Source organism: Carassius carassius, chromosome 36 (assembly GCF_963082965.1).
Source record: "Carassius carassius chromosome 36, fCarCar2.1, whole genome shotgun sequence".
In the NCBI taxonomy this organism is placed as follows: Eukaryota; Metazoa; Chordata; class Actinopteri; order Cypriniformes; family Cyprinidae; genus Carassius; species Carassius carassius.
The window spans coordinates 11429144-11446641 of record NC_081790.1 but is presented as its reverse complement, the minus strand read 5'-3'; the positions used below and the strand labels follow the sequence as shown (position 1 = coordinate 11446641).

General features: G+C 36.0%; 3 protein-coding genes across 4 annotated transcripts in view; 2 read left to right on the top strand and 1 right to left on the bottom strand.

Moving 5' to 3' along the window:
• Positions 1–2183, bottom strand: part of tnksa (tankyrase, TRF1-interacting ankyrin-related ADP-ribose polymerase a) — a 102369-nt gene extending 100186 nt beyond the window's left edge. For both annotated transcript variants that reach the window (XM_059526238.1, XM_059526239.1), the window contains exon 1: positions 1670–2183. In XM_059526238.1, coding sequence (XP_059382221.1) covers positions 1670–2150 — 481 coding nt within the window. In that variant the 5' untranslated portion in view covers positions 2151–2183. The remainder of the gene's footprint in view (positions 1–1669) is intronic.
• A 4389-nt stretch (positions 2184–6572) lies between these two features.
• On the top strand, positions 6573–10644 carry ppp1r3b (protein phosphatase 1, regulatory subunit 3B). Its single transcript, XM_059526237.1, has 2 exons — positions 6573–6781; positions 8762–10644. Exon 2 carries the CDS (start codon positions 8793–8795, stop codon positions 9672–9674), a length of 882 nt encoding a protein of 293 aa, XP_059382220.1. The 5' UTR covers positions 6573–6781; positions 8762–8792; the 3' UTR covers positions 9675–10644.
• Positions 10645–10964: 320 nt separating this feature from the next.
• On the top strand, positions 10965–16823 carry eri1 (exoribonuclease 1). Its single transcript, XM_059526236.1, has 7 exons — positions 10965–11316; positions 12318–12478; positions 12569–12785; positions 13046–13129; positions 15921–16030; positions 16108–16222; positions 16418–16823. Exons 1-7 carry the CDS (start codon positions 11233–11235, stop codon positions 16658–16660), a joined length of 1014 nt encoding a protein of 337 aa, XP_059382219.1. The 5' UTR covers positions 10965–11232; the 3' UTR covers positions 16661–16823.
• The last annotated feature ends 675 nt before the right edge of the window (positions 16824–17498 follow it).

Here is a 17498-nt window from a genome sequence, read left to right as displayed (position 1 = left end):
GACTGTCAAATCTTATCTATGATTTGATTAATGATATGAGAACATGTTTCAACAGAAATGTACTTTGTTTTTGGTTTGGGTTACAGACTGAGAATACTACTGGATATGAAGAGGAAGGAAATAAAGAGGTGTCTTACAGAAGAGCTCAATGATGATTAACGTGTACAAGAATCATTCAATAACTTTACTGATATAAAACATACATTATTAGCATCTTAAAAATGCAACTTCCCTTCAAGAACAAGCTTATCCCAAAAAGAAATGTATTTGTGCTCATATAACGAAAACACTATGTCCTGGTGTGACTGGATCCCCCATGAAATAAATGTCTTGGCATTAAGTGCAGTTTTCCTTTCTATGTGGACATATTTCCTACTGAAACAGGAAGCTAGGGCAGGGCAAATCAAATGGCACCTTCATTTGTTTTAAAACAGCCCATAAATAACCACACATGAACTAAAATCAACACAATTTAAAAAGTCATGCAGTCATTTGTGATTATTGGATAAGGACTTTTAAAAATCATTTTGTAGTGACTGCATTTACAAAGAGCAATTTTTAGTTGAGCAGAAAATTAAGATATCGATATAGAAATGTTAACATTTCATTCATTTGGAAAATGTTGTTTTATCGTTCCAGTTTTACTATGACTGCGGAAACACTAAATAATGTTGTGCACCGGGACAGTTTTGGGGAGTAAATAGTTACATGTAATGGACATACGTAATTTAATTACAAAATAAATTTAACTGCAATCAGTTGTAAAAAATGTAATTAAATTAAAGTTACTTATGAAAATGTTAACAATTACAAAGGGGGTTACAAATGAATATTTTCACACACACACAGATTTGATTGCTTTCTTTTTCTAAATTGCATTGGCTGCTTGAAAATATGAGACATCGATGTTTCAGGGATTTAGGACACAGAACAGGACACATGCTGTTTTATTTTCTATTTGGGTTTATGTATATGCTATATATTTTTTAAGATTAATAGTTTTTTTTCCAAAGCATCATTATTTGCCAGTGATTCCTATCCTAGCTATGCAAAGATTTTATTTCAAAAATAGCATTAAAGCTATAAAACTATATCTTACGATTTTAAATCTGTAAGATTTTAAATATAGATGCATATATCTTTATAACAATTGCTAGAATTTTTCTTCAGCACCAAACACAACATTTAGTACATTAATTTCGTGTATTAAGTGTTTTGACAGCTGTGGAGAATCACAAGTAGCATGCGATGGTACGGTTTTCAGTTTATGGTACAATTACGCGAAGCAAAGTAACTTAAACACTCATTTTGAACATTCGAGGACAAACTGCAGCTTTAAAACAATGTTTATTACTTTTATCTATCAACTCCCGGTGCACTGCGGTTCATTCAGTCTCTATGTCGAACTTTATTCACTTTCGGCAAAGCATCAAACGAAAACAAACACGAGCAGAGTGGTTAACTTTCTACTAACCTAATATGTTGCATGATTGTCCTGTAAACTTTACTTTATTCCCCTTGTCCTTTAAACCCTATCTTACTGTTTGTTTAGCGACTCAAACCGACTAACAGTTACCTGGCTGCTTTCCAGGTCGAGACAGATCGCAATATATATATATATATATACTTATATATAAGTTATATATATATATATATTTATATAACTTACCTGCAGCGAAGTGAAGCGGGGTGGACTTGCGCCCGGCCATGTCCTTAGCGTTTACATTGACCGAATCCACCAGCCTCTTCACCCGAGACACGTCCCCATTCCTGCAGGCCTCAAACAGCTCCCTGAAAGCCCCACTCGTCCCGCTGACGCTGCCTCCAGGACTGGCACTACCGGAGTCGGGAGTGGAGGCCGCACTACTGCCCCCGCCGGTGGTAGACGAGCTAGCGCTGCTCGAGCTGGAGCTACTGCTGCTGGTGCTGAGGAGCGGAGCGGGAACTTCAGCAGCGATATCCGGATCACCGATGCTTTCCGGCCTCTCGCCAGCCGCGGAGCCGCCGATGTCTGTGGGGGACTCTGGAGGAGTGAGGAGACTGGGGTCGGGTCTTGGTGGGGAGGATAAGTTTTGTTGTTGTTGCTGCTGGGAAGTGCGACGAGACGTCGCCATTTTCGCACTCAAATCCCCCTCTGGCAACGAAAACATTCGGGGAGAACTTCCGGGAAGTGTCAGAGTAAAACTTCCGCTTGCAATTTACCTAAACGCACAAATAATATTTTTTGCTATCTGTGTCTTATTACCATGGTAACCACAGTTTCAGGCAATAAAAACCAGGGGAGGCTTAGTATTATCAAAGAAATAAACAAAGAAATAAATGAAATCAAAGAAAAAGACAAATAAACAGGCAGAAAATAAAACGACAAATAAATCTCTGTAGTGTTATGTAAGTAAATCTTTCTAAATGTTAAAGTCAACAGAACGCAAAATAATTTACTGAGGAAAAAAAAACTTTAAACTAGTCTAATGGTTTGCTGGGGCCTGTACCATGAAGCTAGATTAGCTGGCTAGCCAGGTAATTTCAGGTTAGTTTGCACCAATCCTGGGTTTTAGGTACCACGTAAGTGGCTTGGCTTTTAGCGGCATTCATTGCCATAGTAACCTACACTCCACGCTAACTTGCTCCTGGGCAGGTTATGTTCTGGGTTAGAGATCTCAAACTGAAGGTGGACCAATCAGATGTGAGAAAAAAACACAAAGTCACTCCTCCAGTTTATCTTGCTCCAAATTAAAGGTCACTAATGCTATAAAAAAAGGAAGGAGGAAGTCTGGCTTTAATGATGATTACCGAGTCATTTTATGATTTATATAATTATTGTGATTCATATTATTATTATTTATCTTTCACAAATAAGCAAATTTAGTTTAACAGTTATTATAAATCGTTTATTTTAAATAAATATTAACGTATACAGATCATGTAATATAAATAAGCTGTAGTATCAAAAGATTGCACTATTTAAAAAATAAAAAATCTCTCTACATGTCTCTATCACTATATATTTTCATATGTATAAACTAAGTTAACAAGTTTCACTTGTCACTGATAGAGCAAGATTATTTATTTTATTTGTCCTCCTTCATTTTTCATATGACTTTTAAATTTGTCATATTCTTCAATGTCTTAACCTTCAGTTTTGAACCTTGCTGAGTCTCTCGCAAGAACTAAATCTAACTTGCTTTGTGTTGCAAGGCTCGTGATTGGCTGTTCGCCAGTGATGTCACACATACATGTGTACTCGCTCCACAGACTTAGAGTCAGGATCAAAGCCTGAGTTGACAAAGAAAGTTGATGAACAGCATCATGGTACCAACAAAGCCAGATTGGAGAGGTTTGGTTTTGTCAACTCAAAACTAATCCTGTAACTCTGAATTTGTTCATCTACCATCATGGTACAGGCCCCTGGTCTTCCAATGCCTGAAAATTTTTTTAAAAACAGTTGTCTGACCAAGCAGAACAGCTAAAACCACAAAACCATTTTAGTTATTTAGTTTTTTAGTTATTTTAGTTTTTTTCTTGCAGAATTTATGAGTAAAATAAGATATGTGATTCAAAAACTGAATTCAAATAGTTCTATGATCCGACAAGCACGTAAACAGTTTGTTTTTAACAGATCAATATACTTGTTTACAACATCAAATCCAAAGTTTGCCTTGGATGAAAAAGCAGCTGTTTATAAAAAATAAAATAAAAACTTTTTTACTCATTTCCTTGACCCTCACTGGTCAACTCAACTCGACCATCACTTATCCAAAATTGACAAAACAAAACAGCAGATTTCCCCTCAGTAACAGTCTGTTTTAACTGTTACCAGATATTAGTGAAAGTCATAACCTTCTGAGGTCAGAGTTCCTTTTCTCAGCTGTTTGGAAATATTTGGATGTCCAGGCTGAAACACTAGCGCAGAATGAACCTATGCTTAAGTATCTAAGGTTCTGTTTGTTTGATTCCTGTTACATAATGACAATGTTTACGTGAGAATCACTGAACTCTTATCACACCGACAGTCCAACGTTACTGTTTACAAAGCGATTTGATTTTCTCCTCATGTTCAAAAGTTCTAAAGTGTAAAATATAGCCAAAATATCTATATTCACAATTTTTTAATTTACATTAACTGATTTTTTTCAGTTAATTCTTTCCCTTAATCTGTTATGCTTATAGTGTTTTGGGGACATTTTGTTAAATTGTTTTAAATATACATAGGATTGAATGTGCTCTGGAAGTTCTACAGCTGCTCCATTTCTGTCCACACTGCTCTGTCAATCACAGAGGTTCACAAATGAACCCCTGTAGCCCCTGTTTAAGTACGGATGTGCCTTTCTGCATAGGTGTCATATCAGCTGTCATAAGATTCCAGTGCTATAAACATGTCTGAAAATTATTTTCTAAGCTCAATACTTCAATTTATTATTGCATATGTCTCTGAACTGTGTCTGAAAGAAATAAAGATATTAGACTGCATAATCGCAAATAAATCAAATAAATCATAATCGCAAATAAATCACCTAGAAACATATTTTCCTTTAGACTTTGTGTATTTATGGATCTTTTGTTTCATGCATGATCAAACATAATGCATAATACAGCAGCATGACCTCCATTTGTCCTCTTCTTGTCACCTTTATGTACAGTTGTCTTATCTATTGATTCAGAATGAACAAGCCTTAACAGCTGTTCTCCAGTTAACCTTCTCTACAGTCTGTTTTAGTTCACTATTTCACAACCCATGATGTGCCTAAAACAGCTTCTCCTTTTCTACTGACTATGGCTGTTTTTGGCCTATAGTGTTACTGTATCTGGAATTATCTATGGATATTCTGTGCATCATTTATGGCAGCAGTAGGATGAGGTATACCAAAGTGTCCCAATGTCTCCACACTGAAACTGAGTATAATTCTGACTGCTTTATATATACGTATATATATTTGTTCAGGTTGCTTTTAATTTAATATAAAATATGTATATATTTTTTAAACTGCTATTTCAAAATTCATGCTACTTCTAAGATTTTGTGCACTTCTGCATTTCTGTCTTTTTAAATGTTCCATTTTTATGTGAAATAATCCCACATTTTACATGATGGTCAATTATATATATATATATATTTAAACACTAAGAAATAATAGAGTCTTAATAAAGTCCACTATAAAGTTAAATGTATACATTAATGTATACTTTATAAATTGCCCCATTCAATAATTTTTAGCCTTAAATGTAGGGAGATAAACAGATTAAAAAAAATACACTAAGTTCCTTAAATAACACCCACGTCTCCTTTTCCACTATGAGATAAAAAGTGAATGAAGTTCCTCTAATTGACTGCATATCCAAAAACAAAGTGCTTTGTAATTGTATAATATCGACTAGATGTGCATTAGGATAACAAATAGCAAAGAGACTGATAACTGAGCTTTTGAAATACATTTTAGAGGCCTAACTGGACTAAATGATCCACGTGGCACATTGGGAGCAGAGAAAGGATGTTTGAACAAAACATTGCTTTGAGGTGATGCACATAATTATGCACATGAGCAAAATACTGTATTTACCTTTTTTTAGCTGTTGACAGACAGTAGTCAGTATTTTCTTTCATTGCATGTTGCTTTGACTTCCTCTACATGTGACTGGCATGTTGGACACTTATTTTTGAGATATTGATTTATGCTAGTTATGGCCAAAAACTATGAATGTTACAATCACAGGATAAAAACAAACAACAACAACAACGACAAAAAAACATCTTTTTATCTCTCAATTCAGACTTTCAGGTTTGCATTTCATATTTCTGACTTTGTTCTGATAATTCTGACTTTATACCACTATATATATATATATATATATATATATATATATATATATAGATCTTACAATTCTGACTTTTCTCAGATTTGTGAGTTTATATATCTCAATTCTGAGTTTATATTGTGAAATTCTGACTTTTTTCTCACGACTTTCAGAATTCAGACCTTTGTTTCCCATGAATTCTGAGTTTTGCATCTTTTACATCTACAATTCCATTGTAAGTGTATACTTTTCTGAAACATTTCTTCTCAGAATTCTGACTTTTTTAAACATGATTCTGAGTTTATATTGTGCAACTATGACGTTTTTCTTAGAACTGTGAGGAAAAAAGAATTGTGTTACATAAACTGAGAAATTAAAGGAAAAAAAGCCTGAATTGTAATAAAAGGTCACATGAAACAACTAGACAACAACCACAGATAGCAAACAAATTAGTTACAAGAGTGCTTGTCCCCTCCTAGACAACAGTGCTGAACACATTCCTTTGCATTTCCATTCTCAATGTACATAAAATTGTTAACACAGACAATAATCCCAGAATAACTAATGAACTGAATGAACTGAAACATTATCTGCACTGGTCATAGAATGTGAAAGCGCTGAAAGGAGTTAGTGGGTTCATGTTTATGGGAGTAAAAGTGGTGGATATTTTTAAAACACAGTGGGGCCTCCAGACATGGCCGACTGACCCCCAGTCTTTGCAGTCACGTGACATGCCATTGATCAGTATGTGGTGCATGCATGCCCCTGTAGCCTGCAGTGATTGGTCCAAACAGGTAGTTCACGTGAACACGGGCTGATCTTCGGCCAAAATGTAATTTTGGTGCCGGCCGGCTCAGCTAGGAGGCTCGCTCATTCCGGACGCACATCAGCAGCACGAGCGTTTTACTCTATTGAGCTGAAGCTGCATTGACTAACACGAGACACTGGGCTTGGTGAAGGAGTTTGATCCAGTTCAAATGTCGTGACGCAGGTATGCATGAACTTATGCTCTCAGTTTGATGCTCTATGATCAATTTTAATTTTGAAGAGGGCTGAATTGATTCGTGTTCAGGCACGCAGGGATTTTTAATGTAAGGGAGGGAGGAAACTTTTATCAAACATGTTCGTGCCCAGGGAAACGGCTGCAAACCAGGAAGAGCATGACGCAGAGCGATAAATGATATTAAGCTTGATGTTTTTTTATATATATGGAAAAGGAAAGCAATTTTGCATAACATTGGGATTTAAAAAAAGATTACGAGAGGAGAGGTTGATCAAAACGAAGGCGAGGTATGATAAAGCGTGATGATATGTTGGACCCGGGTTAAAGTTGCAACTAAAAATGAGCTCCAACAGGTGCGAAACCATTTGATTCTAAAGCTAATTGCGATTGCCTATTATTTCAAATAACAATATTCAGTTTTAATCGAATCGTTCTCGCGCCAGACCGACCGGAACAATGTTTCATTGTTCCTCGATAACAAACTAGAGGGTAAGATTTTGGGAGCGTTTTTTTGTCTCAGACTTTTTAAATTGTGTCCTCAGAATTTGCTATTCTGCAAACTAAAGTTGTTTTTTGAAACCTATCGCTTATTTATACGTTGTGTAAATGAATGTAAAATTACAATGAGTGCTGTTGTTCCAACCAAACACACTACTAGAGGTTTTGAATTGTGTACATGAGATTATTATGGTATGGCCTAGTCACAGAATTTACTTGTTGAAAGATATTTAAATATTTTAAAACTGAATAAAAAAAAACCTTTGTATGGGTTGGTTAGTTGTAACTATTGTGGCAAATATAGGCCAGCACTATACAATCCATATGGGACCAGTGGAAGTACGCTGTAAAATAGTGTTGTCAAAGTTGTCAGTCCTCCCCATCTCCTCAGCCATGAAATATCTAGCAAATTTTCATGCATATGAAAAGCTTTTGCAAGTTATATAGCAATTCTATTTTGCCCTCTAAACATTTAATTATTAAACAGTATTGCAACATCTACTCCAGGGTTTGCAGGTCTTGGCTTGGAGGGCCGGTGCCCTGCATAGTTGAGCTTCAACCCTGATCAAACACTCTTGAACAAAATAATCAAGGTCTTCAGGATCACTAGAGTTTGATTTGGGGTTTAGATGAACTCTGCATGGCACTAGATTTGAGAAACCCTGATCTACTGTCACCTTAGGTGGCTGCTGCTTGTCTGCAGTAGTCATTTATGTAACTACTTACTATAATTGGTTAAAACAGGGATGTTAAACTCAGCTCCTGGAAGGCCACAGTCCTGTAGAGTTTAGCTCAAAATTGCTCCAGCCTTTAGTTTTCAGGTAATCCCAAAGACATTGCTTTGCAGGTTCAGAGGTGTGTAATTAGAGTTGGAGCTGAATTCTGCAATGCTTTGGCCCTACAGGAACCGATTGACATTGATTGACATTCCTTGGTTAAACTTCTAGTGTTACAGCTCACCCCGTGTTACAATACTTGCCAGTCTGAAAATTATGTTTTTTTTGTTTTTCCGATAGATTGTATCTCATCTAAAAATAAAGTTCTTTGTTGTAAAGATTAGGATTATTGTCTTTTAATGATTTTGAATGAAGTGTTCAAATGAACACTAGAGGGTGCCCAATATCTTTTGTTGTCCAGTCTCTTTGGTTCTCCATATGCAGGCTCCATATCCCCTCCCCCTGACCTGCAGCTTAGATAAACTTGTTTGACTGTCTCACTTACTGCAATCTTTTGCTTAATGTTTAATTATTTGATTCTGAGTCTGTATTAAGCCCTGTTTGCTGTGCATAATGAATAACATTTTTTAAACTGAGTGTATATGTTAAGGATTTCATGCTGTGCTGTATTAAAGCACAAGTGAGAAATTTGAATTAGTCAAATATTGGAAGATTTCATCGGCTTTCAACCAGCATTCACAGACATTTCTCACTGTAGTAATGTGGTTATTAATACACACTTCTGCATTTTCAGTGAAAGTGGCTGCCGTCCCAACGAACCCACCATGCCGATTGAACTCGCCATGCCGATTTATCTGACAAAAGAAGAGTTCCTGAACCTGAGGGTGTCTAAATACAGTAGGCCCTTGCGACCATGTCTGCACCAATGTCAAAGTACCAAACTCAGTTTCGGCTCTCCGAGGGAGCAGCCAGAGTCGAATGGGGCCAGCGCACCCATGGCGATACCTAACAGGTCCAAAAAACGTGTATCTTTTGCTGATCACAAGGGCCTCGCCCTGACGATGGTTAAGGTCTTTTCTGAATTTGATGACCCTATTGACATCCCAACCAACGTTGTGCCATTTTTTAGCTCTTCTGTGACTCTGCCAGAAGCGAAGGACAAGCTAACCCTCGACTTTGACCAGCCGTCTGCAGATTACTTAAAGTTCCGTCAACGTATTGAGAATGAAAACGTCTGCCTCGAACACTGCATGCTTAAGGAAAAATCTATAGCAGGGACGGTCAAAGTCAAAAACCTTTCCTTTGAGAAGTCCGTTAAGCTTCGCATTACGTTTGACACTTGGAAAAGTCACACGGACATAGAATGCCAGTACATCAAGGACACTTACACCGGCTCAAACCGTGACACCTTTTCATTCGAAGCTTCTTTGCCTGATCAGGTGCCTCCACACGAACGCATCGAGTTTGCCATTTGCTATGAGGTCAATGGCGTAACGCTCTGGGACAACAACCAAGGAAAGAATTACAGAATTGTTCAATCCGCACTAAAGAAGAGTTCAAATGACACTATGGCTGACCATCAGCGATATGATGTTAGCGACTGGGACGTTCTTTTTGACCGATACGGCAGCCCCAGATGCTCACGTGGAATCTTTCCCAATTGGCCAAGCTACGCTGGATATGAAGACATTGGTCCATATTACTAAGAATCTGCTTTTGGGACCGTTTATCCTGCACACACATCCATTGTGATAAATGTCTCCTTAAAAAACATGTTCTTTGATCAAGGACCTGTTGGACCGTGAAGCCATATGAACACTTGAGATATTTATCGTCAATAATATTGGATTATGTTGTTCAACAGAGAATGAATTGTTTTTAAAAAAAATAGTGTTCCTGGTGTTGTAGGAATGTAATTATGAGGGTCAATTTGGTTTTTTTTTTTTTTTGTTTGTTTTTTTCAGTGCCTGTCAAATGCATTAATGCTAGTTTCTGTACAGGTTATGTGAAAGTGTTCAAGGTTGATTTTGGGTTTGTATGGATTTGTGTTGACCTTTATAAAATTATGCAATGTAAATTAATTATGTCTAAGTAAATCTGCTGGCCAGTATATTTGCTAAACTGTAAATCATGATCATAAAATTTTGACTTAAATTCTTGTGAGCAGCAAATTGTTTTCATCTGAAAAACCTTGCTAAGAGCGAAGACGCAATGACCCAAAAAGTCAGTGATTTTCCCCCAAAAAATGTGAGACCAGAGTTGTACTCAGCCTGGATATCTGTATACAAATTCTTTCATGTTTTTGTTCTTTCCCGAACAGCTCATTTTTAATGTAAAACCCTAAAAGTATTTACATTTCTGTATTTTAATTGACTATGACTGATTCTCACTGTGATTGACTGCACAACTAGATGATGATGCTATTAGTGACGCAAGTTAATAAGTAATGTGTATCATTTGTTCAAGGTAATGCAGGCACTTTAATTTGTTCTTTAACTTCTTGTCACCCATTTTAAATAGCATTGTTCGAGTGTGAATACGGGTTTGCCAGAACCACTTTAAAGACATTGTTAAAAAAAATGGTATTAGGTGTGTTCATTTTCTGCATTTTAATGCAATGTTTTAAATGTTCGTTGTCATTGAAAACTTCAAATAAAGTATTGGAGCAAAAGATAATTATTTGACTTGTCCTCATTTACAGATAATTACGTAAATAGCAACATCATGGAGAACGTTTTTTTTTATATAATATTGCAAGTGTTACTTGGTGTATAGTTGTCTGTGCAGATTGATTATGCTCAGAAGAATGTTACACACAAATTACACACTTTGAGAGGATATTTGTTTTGGAATTTTCTGAAGGGGGCTTTAATATGTATGTTAGAACGAGTAAATAAATAATATAACCACGAATACACTTGTAACGAAGCTAAGTAAAAAATAAATAAATTCGATGGGGCTTTTATTCTACAATTGTTCGACCTTTCAATGACGACTTCCTGTGTACGTTGAAGCGTCAGGGACCGCGTCTGTTATTTGGTTTACGTTTAAATAACAGCAGCTAACCAAAAGTTTAATTCTTTGCAAATAGGGGATAATTATAAGTACAATGTACAAAAAAGGAACTTGAGAAATATAGACAATCATTAGGATTGTAATAATTCGCCCGGGGCGGATTAAATAAGAGACACCGAGCGTGGACGCGCCAAACCAGATCTAACGTTCACGTGAGTGTTTATGAAATTAACTAAATAATCAAAACCGATGGAGTCCCAGAAGAAGACCGGTCAGTCTGTAAATAAGACTTCGACGTCTGAGAAAGATGAAGAGGAGGAATGCTGCGCTAATGTGAGTGTCTTAACACACGGTCAGTAACATTGCCAGATTAATGTTATACCGTTAGCTCTGGCTAAATAATGCGTTCCTATTCACGTTTTGTGAGACTTTAAATCACCATCATTTATATTACAGGTCAAATAACATAAGTTACTTATTATGGTAAATTAGTTACAAGTCTCGTTATCAAAAAACAGTGACCATGTTGTGATTTTAACAAGCGGAGTCATGTAAGATTTCTCCCATGTATGATTGCTGTAATACTTCGCAGGGTGTCAGCTTATGTTAGGTGTTGTTTTGACTCCTATTTAGTAGAAATATGTATTTTTTTAGTTATATTTAACTGTTTTAGAGTGATTCATCTCAAATATAAATGTTCTTACATTTTTAACCCTCTGTTCGTTTAAAATATAAGCAAGTTTGTTTCTTGTTGCTCACTAGTGAATCCTCTGCAGTGAATGGGTGCCATCAGAATAAGAGTGCAAACTGCAATTTAAATACTAATCCACACAGCTCAAGTCCATTATTTAATGTCTTGTGAAGTGAAAAGCTGTTGTTTGATGTAAACAAATCCATCATTAAGATGTTTTTGACTTTATATCATCGCTTCACAGTCCATTGTATTGCTTCCTCCAGTGAAAAAGCCCACTGATATTTGTTAACTCTATTCTTGGAATGTTTTCAGTTGTAAACGGTGCTTGATTTGTGTACAGTATATTTCTCTCCTGATTCAGAAGGATTACACTTTTTTTTTTTTCACTGAAAAAAATGATTAATTTATTCACTAGAAACTTGAAGCATATTACTTCACAAGGCATTAATTGATGGACTGGAGTTGTGTGGATTATTGTGAAGTTTGTATCAAATGTTTGAACTTCATTCTGATGGCACTCATTCACTGCAGAAGGTCCATTGGTGAACAAGTGATCCAAATCTGAAACAAATGCATAAACACATAAGGATAAAACAACACTAACACTAAACAATGTTTTATTTCCCTGTTTTACATTAAGACTTCATGTGAAAAAAATGAGAAGCAGAAGCCTTCATCCCCGAAACAAGGAGATTTCAGTGATCCGGTGTATAAAGAGATCGCAGTGGAAAATGGCACCATCAACCGAATGAATAGAGATGAGCTGCGTGCAAAATGTGCTGAGCTGAAGCTTGACACGCGGTACTGAGAGCTTTTATTGTATTTATTTATTTACATTGGTCTTACTTGCCATTTACTCCAGATTCACACATACAGTTTGTTTCTTTTCAGGGGAGTTAAGGATGTCCTGAGGAAGCGCCTAAAAAGTTACTATAAAAAGCAAAAACTGATGCATTCAGCTGCTGCAAATGGGAGCACTGATACATATTTTGACTACATCTGTGTGGTGGATTTTGAAGCAACGTGTGAAGAGAATAACCCACCTGACTACCTGCATGAAATCATTGAGTTTCCCATGGTGCTGATCGACATGCACACCTTGGAGATTGTGAGTTGGTGAGGGAACAGTCTGGAACATGTGTGCTTTATTCTTGCCAGGCAAACATTTAGAGTTAACTGTTTTTGCATTGATCTGCTAGTTGTGGAAAAGAAAGATTTTAATTTGTGCCAAAAATGAATCATTATGGATTTGAGCAAAGCCCCAGTGATTGTTAAGCCCATGAACTGATTTTAACCCTTACATCTAACACTTTTTTCATAATTTTTTTTATTTGTATTTTGTTTGTAATTTCATTCCTGTCATCACAGGTAGACTCATTTCAGGAGTATGTGAAGCCAGTGGTGAACCCACAGCTATCAGAGTTTTGTGTTAAACTTACTGGAATCACACAGGTAAGATTTATGAACTGCATTAGTGTTGGGCGATATGGTCATTTTTCAAACCGTCATATCGTCAGCCCGTGAGATCGACGATACACAATATTACCGAGCATGGGTGGAGCAAGAGAGAGACTCTTTGTTCTTGTCATAGCATAACTATTTGGTGTTTTAAACCGCGCAGGTGCGCGAGAGAGAGCCTATGGAGTCACCAATAATCAAAAAAAAATTACTTTCAAACATACTGACTGATTTAACTAACGTTAAATATAAAAATACTGTATTTAAAACGGCTAGTTCATACATAGTCGGACGCAACTGTCATATCGCTCGTCCGCATCTGCGCAGGGAAGTTATCAGTCTAAATGTTCTGCAAAATCAGTCAACGGTGAAAATCAATAGCAGATTACTTGTTAAAGTGCAATGAAATACCTTATATCTGCAGACGATGTACGTCTGTTTGTGGATGGAGACTTTGTAACGGCCAAAACTATGTATTTTGCATGCATCACATTATAGTGTGCATGAAAATAATAACAAGGCGGCAGATTGAACTTATTATCCATAGTGGTTCTCACGTAGTCCTTCTACGTCATCACCACAGTGTGTTTTATAAGTTAAGTGATCAGTCTTTAAGAAAAGGACTACGTGAGAACCATGCACTATGGATGATAAATTCGCTCTGCCGCCTTGTTAATTATTTTGTCTTTACTTTATTTGTGACACCAAGAAAGAGTTAATCTCTCATGTATGAGAAGAGTTGCCGTATACCAGCCATTAAATGTGTGGGACACCAACTCGTCGTTTTCTATCTCTTTCATTTCATGGATTTAACGAATTATCCGAGTCAAAGCGTTACAACTTCACCGACTACATGCTCTAATCCTCCTGCGCGTGCGAGTTGTGTATGTGAAATGCGGGCAGTGAAATTGAGTGAAATAGCTGGGCAGTTTAAAAGCCGAATTATAATAAGCAGCCTAATAAAAATAATAGTTAATATTATTATAATCTAATACATTAATAGGAAAATGAGCCTAATATCGTCTTGATTATCGACAGAGAATTCTGCTTATGTCGATATCTCTGACGATCGTCGATACACGATACTATCGTCTATCGGCACAACCCTAAACTGCATATCGAATTAAATAACAATTTAAGATGTCTACAATATCAGCCTACAGTTTGAAGATGTATACATTTTTTTTTTAAAGATAAATTATTTTAAAGTTTCAAAAAGTTACTTTTTTTTTGCTTTCTTTTGAACTTTAAATGATTTCTGAAGGCTCATGTGACACTGAAGACTGAAATAATGCCTGCTTAAAATTAATCTTTGCCATCATTGGAAGACTTTACATTTTAAAATGTATTAAAAAAGAAATTAAATTGTTATAGTAATTCACATTTCAACTAGGGATGCATAGATCCAATACTCAGGATCCGTATCGGCTCCGATACTGGCAAACTCTTCTTTTTGCTGCGGCTGTCTGTCCTCCTCCATTCAGCAATCAAACAATGTGTGTGTTCGGTTACTACAGTCAGAACGATGAAACTGTCTTCAAGAGCGCACAGTAACTGAGGTTTAAAACTGTTCAAAGAAAAAGCTCAATAAACTAACGCACAGATTTAATAAATTATGTATCAATATCTTTTTCCTTTGTACTAGTGATGTCTGGTTCAAGAACGAATCATTCGATTTAACCGATTCTTAGTGAACCGATTGAACTAGTTCACCAAATAAGACTGAATCGTTTGAAACGGTTCGCGTCTCCAGTAAGCATTAATTCACAAATTACTTAAATTATTTGCTTTTTTAACATGACTGACACTTCATCTAAAACGAAATAAACCAGTATCCCGGAGTAATTCATTTACTCAAACAGTACACTGACTGAACTGCTGTGAAGAGAGAACTGAAGATGAAAACGAGCCGAGCAGCTTGTGTGTTGTACTAACTTTTCTATATGGACACGGAGGGCTGCACAGCCTGCACACTGTGACTCTGTGTTGTTTCAATCTCATCGTTCTGCGCACAGCATGTGCACAAGTGCTCTGTGCCAGTCTACATTGGCACCTTTAGTATTATAATACTTTTCTGAGCAAAGATTATTAATAGCCTTTCCTATTCTGTCCTATCTATCATATGTTGCTGCCTTTATTACTGTGCTATACATTTAAAAGAAACGTCTTTTAGATTTCTATATAAATGTATATACTTGTTTTTTCATTAATGTATTTTACAACAATACAGAGAACAATATTTAACATTTCACCAGATTTTAGACTTATTCACTTTTATTTTTTAATAAAATATTTCACTAGATTTTATAAAATGATTATGGACTCGTGATTTTTCTAGAGTATCTTTTTCTGCTGAATTGTATTTTTGTCATAGATAATAATTATATATGTTATCATTTGCTATTTTTCATTAAAATGAAGTTGTCTGTATGTAGTAGATTGTGTTTAACACACAAAAGAGTGATGATCATGTCAAAACAGAGAAGTATAGAAATTCTGCATTGATTAAAAAAAACTGCGCTGGTATCGGATTGGATCGATATCGGCAGATACTCCGAATTTTTTCGGTATTGGATCAGTTCTGAAATAATTGTTTCGTTGCATCCCTTATTTCAATCAAATAAATGCATACAGAGCCTTCTAATATATATATATTACTGACCCCAAACCTTTGAATGGTAGTGTATTTCATGTGCCATCTAAGGTTTTAGTTTAAAATTAAATGGAAAGCAATTGCTCAAGCCTTCATTTTTAATTCTTAATTAAATTTTTTTTTTTTTTTTAGAAAATGGTGGATGAGGCAGAAACATTCCATCAGGTTCTAAAGCGAGCAGTTTCTTGGCTACAGGAAAAAGAACTTGGCACAAAGTACAAATATACATTTTTGACAGATGGGTAAGGATTAACCAGACATTTTAAGAATGACTAATGAAATTCAATAGAATGTACAGCTCACTCTCTTGTTTGTGTAGGTCATGGGACATGGGAAAATTTCTTCATACCCAGTGTAAACTGAGTTGCATCAGATACCCACAGTTCGCCAGAAAATGGATCAATATCAGAAAGTCTTATGGAAACTTTTATAAGGTTTGTTTTCTTGTTCAATTTTCTTATGATTCTAAAAGAATCTAAAAGAAAAAAAGGATCTTGATATCTAAATTGTACAAAAATGTATTAGGATACTTTAAAGATGAGTATCTGATCCGATAAAAAGTTGGCTTTGGAGTATTAAGTTTGAACAAATACTGATGTTTTCGTGTGTCTCATGCTTGTTTCTCACAGGTTCCTCGAACTCAGACGAAACTAATCTGTATGCTGGAGAATCTTGGAATGCAGTATGACGGACGTCCCCACTGTGGTCTAGATGACTCCCGCAACATTGCCAGAATTGCCATCTACATGCTGAAGGACGGCTGTCAGCTGCGGGTGAACGAGTGCTTGCATTCAGGAGAACCACGGAGCGTGCCTATCTCTGCCCCTATTGAAGGAGCCCCAGCACCTCAAACCCCCCAAAAAAGAGACTGAAAGGATAATTTAAAGTCTCTTTCACAGAAATAACATTGCTTTGTCTGGACAAATATGAGAACCTGTCTCCATGTAAATGTAAGATAAATGAGAGTAACTAATATGGGTTTTCTTAAAATTAATACTGAAATGTGTACAGCATATTTACACCATAGCAGATCAGTGGATTGAGGCTGTGCTTTTTATCACTTTTACTAAAAATTGAGTTTATGTACTGTATTTTGAAATTGCTCCTGATAAGATGAAACCGTAGTTTCAAGCCTAACTGATGGTTAGCGATTAATACTTGCAATACTACTTTGCATTGCTTTTCTTAATTCATGTTGCACATCCAATGAAAAACTCAATTTGTATTATTTTGTCAATAAACATTTTTTATGATGCCTCTGTACAATATTATTTTAAGAGATATAACTTTATATGCTAATCCTATTAAGATCTGATTTTCAAGTGTACTACTTTTTTTTTCTTATTGGGTTCTTTGCACCGTTATAATCTATGCAAAGTTTAGATATGTTTTGGTTATGCAACAGGACTTGTCAACACAAAGTTCACTCTGTTTCTGGCCACCATATCTAATTTTACAAGGCCATGCAATAATCGAGATTTCGACAATCAAGTGTATGTTAACACACAGTCATGATCATTCTAATGTACTGACGTTGTTGTAAAAAAATTGTTAGTGCAAATAATTATGCTATTTATCTTTTTAATGTTAATATTTCTGTTGATCTGATTAGATATTAGTTTAGAAAGTGTCCAGCAGATGGCATCAAATAACACTTTTTTTTGTTGTTGTTAATAATCGTAAGCAACACAAAGTCCACCATCAATAAAG

Excerpts from the sequence above, each read along its gene's own strand:
- ppp1r3b (XM_059526237.1), top strand. The coding sequence starts at position 8,793 with ATGCCGATTGAACTCGCCATGCCGATTTATCTGACAAAAGAAGAGTTC.
- eri1 (XM_059526236.1), top strand. The coding sequence starts at position 11,233 with ATGGAGTCCCAGAAGAAGACCGGTCAGTCTGTAAATAAGACTTCGACG. Across the intron at positions 13,130-15,920 it reads AACTTACTGGAATCACACAG|AAAATGGTGGATGAGGCAGA; the intron begins GTAAGATTTATG and ends TTTTTTTTTTAG. Across the intron at positions 16,223-16,417 it reads CTTATGGAAACTTTTATAAG|GTTCCTCGAACTCAGACGAA; the intron begins GTTTGTTTTCTT and ends TGTTTCTCACAG.